This window comes from Haliotis rufescens, unplaced genomic scaffold (genome assembly GCF_023055435.1).
Source record: "Haliotis rufescens isolate VD_foot unplaced genomic scaffold, xgHalRufe1.0.p SCAF_86, whole genome shotgun sequence".
NCBI classification, from domain to species: Eukaryota; Metazoa; Mollusca; class Gastropoda; order Lepetellida; family Haliotidae; genus Haliotis; species Haliotis rufescens.
In genome coordinates, this window is record NW_025964379.1 from 1,157,872 (window position 1) to 1,167,151 (window position 9,280).

Genomic DNA, 9,280 nt, shown 5'->3' on the forward strand with positions numbered 1-9,280 from the left:
TGGTGCTGAATCAGAATCAGAATATATGTACCTTCGTCAAGCTAAATTGAATTTGTGACTTCAAAATCAATTAACATTGTAATCAAATCAATCTACCTCTACTGTTTCAGAGTTGTTGTTGTCTGAGAAAGTTATTTATTATATCCCAAACAATGCACGAGATAATCGAATTTTTTTTAAAATTTGGAAGACACTAACACCTTATTCTACCGCTGATTTATTGTCCGAAGACAAAGTGAGACTGGGATATTCCACAGATAGAGATTATCAGTTGTGAAGTTTCGTACTAGGGCTGGTCAAAACTTTCTAAGCCTCACTAACTTTCAAGAAAGTGATCTGGTCAATTTAGTACATTGTTTGAGTACAGTAGTGTTACATTGCAAGGCTATTTGGTCTGTTGAGACCGTTTGAATATAAGTGACAGCTAGTTGAACGTGACAATGGTCCAAATGAACATAGAAATGGAAAAGAACGAGTACCGAGCAGTCATCAAGTTTTTGACTGTTGAGAAAAGTACTCCCTAAGAAATTCATGACCGCATGTCACACGTGTATGGAGATAAGTGCCATAGCTATTTTATTGTTAAACGTTGGGCAGCTTTGTTTAAGGCTTGGAGAACAAGCCTTGATGATGACGTCCAACTTCCATGAAAGAAGATTCAATCAAGGAGAGAGAAAAGCTATACAGCCATATGTACGTATTACCATTGCTGAACTTGAGGATTACACAGGTCTGAGCCATCACGCTATTATTCATGAACATTTACAGATGAATAAGATGTCTGCTCGTCGGGTGCCAAAGTTTCTAAATCCTGATCTTAAGGTAAAAGCATTGACATTGCTGGAAAAAAGTAAGAGCTGATTGAGGTGGATTTCGTAAAATTCAAAAAGAGATTAGTAATGGGTGATGAAACATGGGTCTCTAATACTATGATCCCGAGTCAAAAAGTAAATCCATGGAATGGCATCATTCCACTTCTCTGGCACCAAGTCTTTAAGATCACTGAAGAAAGTTATGACCAGTGTTTGATTACTTAGAAAATCAAAAGACGATAACCAGTGCCTACTATGCTGATTTGCTTCATCATCTGAGTAATTCTTTCAAAGAAAGATGCGGCGAGGAATGCTGACTGCTGGAGTTCTAATACTCCATGACAATGCCTCTTCTCACATGTCTCAACTTGCAATGGCTGCTGTGTGGCAATGTGGATTTGAAGATCTTTCTCACACTCCATACTCGCTGGACCTGGCACCAAGTGATTTCCACATGTTTCCTGAACTGAAAGAACATCTTCGTGGAAAGCATTATGACGACACCGATGACCTCAAAGCTGCCGTGAATGGGTTTTTCAGGGTGGCTTCTGAAAACTCCTTCCTGACAGGAATTGAAAAGCTTCAGTATAGCTATGTGGAGAATATGAAAACTACAAGGAGATTATATTGAAAAATATAATTAAAACACTTTCACTTTTGTTGTTTTTGTTTGTTTGGCTTAGACCATTTTGACTAGCACTCGTACTGTAAAACATATCTTGGGAACAAAAAAGTGAAATTACAATACGGAAAGTCACGAAGGTGATGTTCAAGATGATTAAAAGTTAAGACGTATTTATATTCACTTTGTCTGAGTGGAGTGCTATATTTATGATTTAATGCCAATTGATTTGTAGCCAGGTTTGTTCACATGAACAGTTACCTAATCATATATCGAATGCTATGCACATTTTGGGCAAGGACAAACTGCATTAAGAGCTTACTCAAAATTCCTGCTAAGTGCATATTTATTGGATTGTGATACAAAATATATCTCAAAAACACTAACCATCTATTCCAGATGGCTTTAGAAAATGGTATCATTCAATTTGTATAGTGGAACATATCTATCTGTATCCTCAAATCACCTTCTCTTGGCATATCATTTCTCAAGTAGAATTTGAATCAAAACAAACAATATATCCGTTCAGATAGTTTTATCTACTGTAGATTACCAACAACGAGTGCGACGGATGTCACGTGGCCACCGTTCCCATCAAAGGTCATGCTGACGGTGTTTGTTGTCTGGCCTTGTGATTCAGGGACCATGTACTGCCACACATTCCATTTTGTTTTCCCCACAGTCTTCTCAGCATCAAACAGCATGTAGCTTGAAGACAATGCGTGGCCATTAAATACAACCCCGCGAGGTTTTGCATTGGCATTCTTGTCACGGCTAACTCCCACTCTAAGATGAGATGTATGATAGCCAGAGCTGGGTAGATGGATGTTGGTCTGCGCATGTCCGTTGATGATGGGGATGACCATGTCCTTACCATAGTATGTGTTCTCGTTGTCCGTGTGTATTCCGTCAAAGTTGTAGTTGGTTTTAAACTTGTAGAAGCAGGTTGATGATCCAGGGAGACTGACGGCACCATGAAGCTTAGATCTGTTGAAATGGTAACCGGAATGAATAGCTGGATTACCATTTTCGAACACAACACATGTTTCTTCACCTGTAGAAGGGTTGATCCAATTGTTGGGGAAGTCGAGTTTTACATTCTCAATTTTACTGTCAAAGTTGTGAAGAAGGACCACCATCTCTTTTGTATGAGGGTTTGCAAGGGCAAGTGGTGCAACTATTCTCTCCTGTCCATCGTATTGACTTGAGACTCTGAGAAACTTATGATCATAAATAAAGTTTTTCCAAAACATGTAGAATTTGGCCGCAGGAAGAGGATGACCATCCTTGGTAAATATGGAATTCCGAAGGGAAGTATGACCCGGGTATTGCTCATTTGAGAGGAGGTACGCTGTGACTCTGTCAATAAACTCTCTTAGAGTAAGGAAAGTAAACATGAAGCCGTTTTGTTGATAAATGGTTTCAAAGTCTGTCATTCCGTTTTCAAAATCGGGGCTAACTCCAAGATTAAGTAGATCTAATCCAAATTCAGTGTTAACTAACTGAACATTTCTTCCTTTCTTTTGATAAGAGTAATTCTCCACCATGTCAAGAGAAGCAACCAGACGAGCTTCGTTGATGCCCGAGTAGGTGTGACTTTGACCTGTTATATGCAGACGGTTGTAGGAGTGGAAAGAAAAAAAGTCCAAGTGATCAAGAGACATGTCCAGAAACTTGGCAATTCTCTTCCAGTTGCTGAAGTTATTTTCGTCTGCTTGTCGTAACAACATACTTGTGTACGATGGTCCGGCAACTTTTATTCCAAATCTCGACTTCAGCTTATCAGCGACGGCCTTGTGGTAGTTTATATTCGTTTGTGGGTCAATTATCTTTGGGGACCAATCAGGTTCATTGATGACTTCAAATATACGAGGAATTCGTCCTCCTATGTAGTCCTTGGCACTCTGAACCATAAGTGACACAAACTCTGTTGCAGCGTCAACATTGTTTGGGAATGAACCTTGATGATCAGACTTATTCATCCAGTTCGGCCAGCTCAAACCTATAAAGAATCTTTACATGTACAATCATGACAAATGTGACCCAAACATATTCATCCCGTGTTAAACTACTTATAAATGAGTGTGTGTGGATAGGTTTAGTTGCACACATTAACAACACATTTGGAGAAAATATAGGTCATGGTTATCCTGCGACAGAAATATTAGGAGCTAAACTAGATTCTAACCAACGACCAATGGAACAGTATTGCCAGATGCCAGTTCCGCATCAGCTTCGTCTTACAGTTATCTTTTAAACTTTATCCTCCTCTGTACACTTCTTTAACCCATTAAATGACTCCTAAGACCTTTCATTTCCCAGACCATGTTGTCGATGGCACTTCCATAGCCACTCAGTTGAAACATATAGGTATCCCATGCCCTTTTCTGGAGTGCGTGGTCCTGGAGATAGGCAGGGTCTGGGTAACCATGGCGATGAGGGTTTTGAGGCCACTGAATAAAATAATAATAATATAGTATGGATTTGCCAGTTTTCCCTATGAAAGAATAAATCTTCATTTTTTGCATGGCTTCCATGTTGGGAGTAAATTAACATAAGTTATCGCAAGCAGCATTTTCGAAGTAATACTGGTATGAACATCGATGATGATTACGTGATAATTCATTTTTGATGTAACGTATATGTATATGTGTTACATATGACAAGAAGACTTTCCAGTCACTTCATCACAGCGAATAGTTATTGATGCCTTTATTTTGAAAAGAGTACATTGATGGTATGAATATGAGTCCTGTGATTCATTATTGTTGTTTAAGTGTAATGACCATTGAGAAATACACAATATGTTCTAACAAGTCAATTTATATGTTGTCACCTGATGAATGTCAAGTTGCATTTCTTTGCAAACCATTTGACAAGTTTACTTACAAGTTTGCATGCATATAATATATTCGTACACTGATACATGCCTGATCGCAGATTGTTTTACATTCTTTACACTGCATCAGTGAACGCAGGCACAGCGCAGATATCGTTGCACAGGTCAAGGTTAATGTATTTTTTGGTAAAGTGACGCCTTTCGGCGATATTCCGTTTTTGAACTAATGTGCCAATATGTGACACCCTGAATTCTACTGGGATTAAAACCTACATTTGCAGCAAAGGAACACATTTGAAAATGTAATCTGATCTGCACTGTGAGCATATATAAATATAATAGCTCGCACATTCCAACCGCCTTATTAACATTTCAATACGCCTCCTCGCAATATGCCAATTTAAGCAAGGATCGATGGGCACACGGGGATATTGAAATCATAATATTTGAATGATATTTCCTGAAATCCTTCTGCATGGAAGATGTTTTTTACTTCATACGTACATTTGCAAAGAGATTATATCTCAGGTCACTGTTCACCCAACGCCCGGGAGCTGTTCCGATAGATTTACAATTCGCAATTAGGGCTCGTGCGGTGAGCCCATTATGTTTGTTCCATCTTTGGGGTTCATAATGGACACGTCCACCCTGGGCGAGCCACTCGTTGTGGAATGTGACGGTTGTGTCAGAGAAGGCCTCCTCCCACAGCATCAAGGTGCACAGAACCAGTAGAAACATTCTGCAGTAAAATATGGAAACCTCTGTTCAACAACAAGGACTCTTACATGTTTTATTCAAGGTTGTAATCTAGACGTGATAGCAGCACTTGACACCTGTCAGGTTATTAATAAAATACATTTGTGATAAGCGTAGACAAAGTGAATGTCGAATGATAAGTACATTCCATACCATCGGTACAGGGCCATTTTGAGATGCCATCGAATGACATGCTGACATTAAAATACATTTAACACTCTTATGAACACGGCATATTGTACTATTGTAAATTGTCCCAAGTTTATAGCTCGAAACAGTGCTGTTTGTTTCATGAGATTTGAAACGTGCCGCGTTGAAGATTGTGTGAAGTTGCAGTACTTTCCACTTTTTGTTAGCAAAAGTAAGAATTTAAACGGCCCATCAAATTTATATCACGATCCTATGAGATTTATAGGACATAACCCGGCGAGACAGTTTTCCTTTTGTAAATTTATCAAGATAAATGCTCCAACCGACAAAGATGTCGTTTATAAGCAGTTAAAGGTTTTGTAGATTTTATTACAAAGAATACAGAACATATACACTGAACAACAAAAGTTCCCGTGACATTGAATAAGATTTAATGCAAGTTATGTTTTTTACCAAATCTGAAACAATTTCGGTTTGCAACAGATAAAAGACTCCTGTGAGTGTTCAAATGGTTTAATTTGCCATACTGACTACAGAAAATGCGTCTTTCATAAAAAAAACATGAACATGCCAAAATGTCAATTTAGAAATCAATAGCGTGTGTGTCCACCTCTGGTTGCGATGGAAGCAACACATCTTCGTCTCATGGAATTGACCAGGCGTCGCACAAAGTCCTGTTGGATATCTGTCCATATCTGCTGGAGCATGTTTCGAAGTTCCTGGAGTGTCTGTGGGACACGTGGTTGACGTCGAAGGCGCCGATCCACCTCACCCCACATATGTTCGATTGGTGAGAGATCAAGGGAGCGAGCCGGCCAGGGCATGACATTCACGTTGTTTTGTTGAAGAGGATCCTGAACAAGTCGAGCAATTAGAGGCTGGGCGTTGTCATGTTGAGTGAGTGAGTGAGTGAGTTAAAATTTAAATTCACATCGGCAACATTTCAGCCATATCGTGACTATCAAGGGTTAGATTTTATAAATACTATTAAACTTATATAAAAACCAGTAAACAAAGGACAGTAAAAGAACAAGACTTATCACAGAAAAAAAGATTTAAGAACTAGTATGGAATCATATAAAAAAAAACATTTATACATAACAATAACATGATAAAAACGGGCTATAGATCGCCAGCCCCTGAAGGGAGATCACCATACCTTTGCTACCTGCATGGACCCCAGCAGGATTTACATAATATCTTCAAGTGTTGGCGATTATTGGCAGAGTTAGCCTTACATCTTAAAATAACACATATTCTACGGTTAAAAACACGGTAGTTCTAAATTTACTTTGAAAGAAGTGGAACTTACGAACCCTCTCAGGAGAACAATAATTTTAGAGTACTTTAACCCCCCTCGAGGAGACAGCCAATAACAATCCCAGTTGCTAATTTAATCTACCAATCATAAAACATTTATATTTTACAAGACAAAATAACAATTTTGCAAACAACTCTATTTCCTTTAAAAAAAACAATGATTAAACGAGAATTGATACTACAAAAAAGATCCTTAATAGATGACGATTTGAAATATTTATCCCTTGTGATTGCAAAATCAATACATTCAAGCAGGATATGCTTGACTGTGATTCTCTCATCACAAGGGATACACAATGGAGGATCCTCACCTTTCTAGAGATATTCATGAGTATACCTGCTATGGCCAATACGATATCGTTGTATTATGACCTCTTCAAATCTGGACTGACATCCCAAGTAGGTGTAACCAATAGTTGGTTTTATTTCATGTAATTTATTTATACCTACTTGGGTGTCCCACTTCTTTTGCATCAGATCACGAATATAGGATCTAATCACTGGCTTGTAATCAGTGTATGGGAGCAAAAGTGGTGTCAGCAGCATCGGCTATTGTGTTACCGACATGGCTGGGTAACCAACAGAAAACGATGTCATATTGGCCAGTAGCAACATCATTAAACAATTCAACAATTTCTATTAAAAGTGGATGCGTGGAAGACATGTTTTAAATAGCTTGAATGCAAGAAAGAGAGTCTGAAAAAAGAATGAACTGTTTTTGTTTATTTTGGTTGTGGATGTATTTTAGAGCTGTTAAAATAGCATTTGCCTCTGCTGTGAAATTAGAACATTTATCTGGTAATCTGGTTGAGATAGTTCTGGATCCAATGACAGTGGCGCTGGCAACAGTGTCACCATCCTTGGTTCCATCTGTAAATATAGATTTATGAGTATCATACGTGCTTCGTAATTCATTAAATTGCTGTTGATAAATTAGTTTATTTGTGTCGGATTTATTGAGTTTACTTCATGTTATGTCCACCCCTGGCTTCACTAACTACCATGGCGGAGAAGTGAACAGCCGGGTGGGGGCTATGGTTTCAAGATTGATTTGGGCAGCAGAAACATCAGATTGTATTCTTATTCCAAGTGGTGGAATAAGAGATGTCTTTATTTTGTAGAGATTATTGTACAGAGGATTAAAACACAGTCATATGCTGGATTTGATTTAGTAGAACGTAATTTAGAGATATACTGTAAAGATAATTTAATGCGTCGGTGTTAAAGGGATGGCTCATCAGCCTCCACATATAAACTGTGAATAGGTGAAGTTCGGAAGGCTCCAAGACAAAGCCTCAGGCCTTGGTGATGAATGGTGTCTAATAATTTTTAATTGCTCTTATGAGCCCCACCATAGATGGTGGAGTTGTGATCAAGTTTAGAGCGTATAAGAGCTTGGTATAGTTTGAGGAGGGTTTTCTGATCCCCTCCCCACTTGAAATTAGAGAAAACTTTTAACAAATCTAGGGCTTTCAGACATTTATTCTCTAAGTATTTTATATGTGGTAAAAAGGTTAAATGATGATCTAAAATTATACCAAAAAACTTTGCTTCTTTTACAACTTAATGGGGGTGTTATCTAATATTAGTTCTGGGTCTTTGTGAGGTTTATATTTTTCTGCAAAAATGAACACAGTTAGTTTTAGATTTGGAAAATTTAAAGCCATTTTCTTGACACCATTTTTGGATTTTATTTAAAGACAATTGCATTTGCCTCTCAATCGTATGCATGTTCTCATCACGGCAAGAGAAATTAAAGTCATCCACAAACAACGATCCATCAATTGAATTGTTTAAAAACTTTGCTAAACTGTTGGTTTTGATGCTAAACAAAGTGACAGACACAATACTGCCTTGTGGGACACCCTGATCCTGATTATAATGATCTGATAGGGTGGACGCCATGCGGACTTGAAATTGCCTGTCAGTTAAAAACTTGGATATAAATTGAGGCAAACGGCCTCGCAATCCAAAATCATGTAAATCTTTTAAAATACCGTACTTCCATGTAGTGTCATATGCCTTTTCTAGATCGAAAAAGATCGACACTGCATATTGTTTGTTTATAATGGCATTCTTAACGAATGACTCCAATCGAACTAAATGGTCGATGGTACTGCGATTTTTACGAAATCCATATTGAATATTTGTGATTAAGTTATTTGAATTCTAAGAACCGAGTTAATCTATTATTGACCATGCATTCCATGGTTTTGCAAACGCAGCTAGTCAATGAAATGGGTCGATAATTGGAAGGATCAGTTTGATCACGTGCAGATTTAGGTATGGGAACAATGATAGCTTAACGCCATGAAGAAGGAATTTCTCCTGACGTCCAGATTTTATCAAATATTATCAAAAGGGTTTCTACAGGATTGTGGTAAATGTTTTAAGAGTTGATAATGAATATTATCAGACCCTGCAGCAGTGTCATGAGCCTGCTCAAGTGCAGTATGGAGCTCATGAATGGAAAAGACATCATTGTAATCTTCACCGTTATCAGAATTGAAATGTTAAGGTTTCTTTTCCTGCAGCTTTTTGTATTTTTGAAATTGAGGGACATAATTAGAAGAGGAAGAATGGTGAGCCAGAGTTTCACCAAGTTTATTTGCAATATCTGATGAATCAGTTAATAATTGATCCCCATCTTTGAGATGGTGGATGCTTGATTTAGTACCCTTACCTTTTATTTTCTGAATCATGTTCCATACCTTGGACATTGGCGTCCGTGAATTTATCTTGGATACATAATTTTGCCAAGATTGACGTTAGCCAAGATTG

At 38.0% G+C, this 9,280-nt stretch overlaps 1 protein-coding gene across 1 annotated transcript; it reads right to left on the reverse strand.

The window, feature by feature from the left end:
- Positions 1 to 1,954: 1,954 nt before the first annotated feature.
- LOC124115222 lies at positions 1,955 to 5,053 on the reverse strand. Its single transcript, XM_046476135.2, has 3 exons — positions 4,778 to 5,053; positions 3,743 to 3,887; positions 1,955 to 3,436 (listed from the first exon to the last, which is right to left on the reverse strand). Exons 1-3 carry the CDS (start codon positions 5,009 to 5,011, stop codon positions 1,974 to 1,976), a joined length of 1,842 nt encoding a protein of 613 aa, XP_046332091.2. The 5' UTR covers positions 5,012 to 5,053; the 3' UTR covers positions 1,955 to 1,973.
- Between the last annotated feature and the right edge of the window lie 4,227 nt (positions 5,054 to 9,280).

What these genes read in the sequence shown, in the direction of transcription:
- LOC124115222 (XM_046476135.2), bottom strand. Translation starts at nt 5,011, where the DNA reads ATGTTTCTACTGGTTCTGTGCACCTTGATGCTGTGGGAGGAGGCCTTC. An exon ending in GATATAATCTCTTTGCAAAT is followed by an intron (nt 3,888 to 4,777) that starts GTACGTATGAAG and finishes TATTTTATTCAG; the next exon opens with TGGCCTCAAAACCCTCATCG. An exon ending in CATGGTCTGGGAAATGAAAG is followed by an intron (nt 3,437 to 3,742) that starts GTCTTAGGAGTC and finishes GATTCTTTATAG; the next exon opens with GTTTGAGCTGGCCGAACTGG.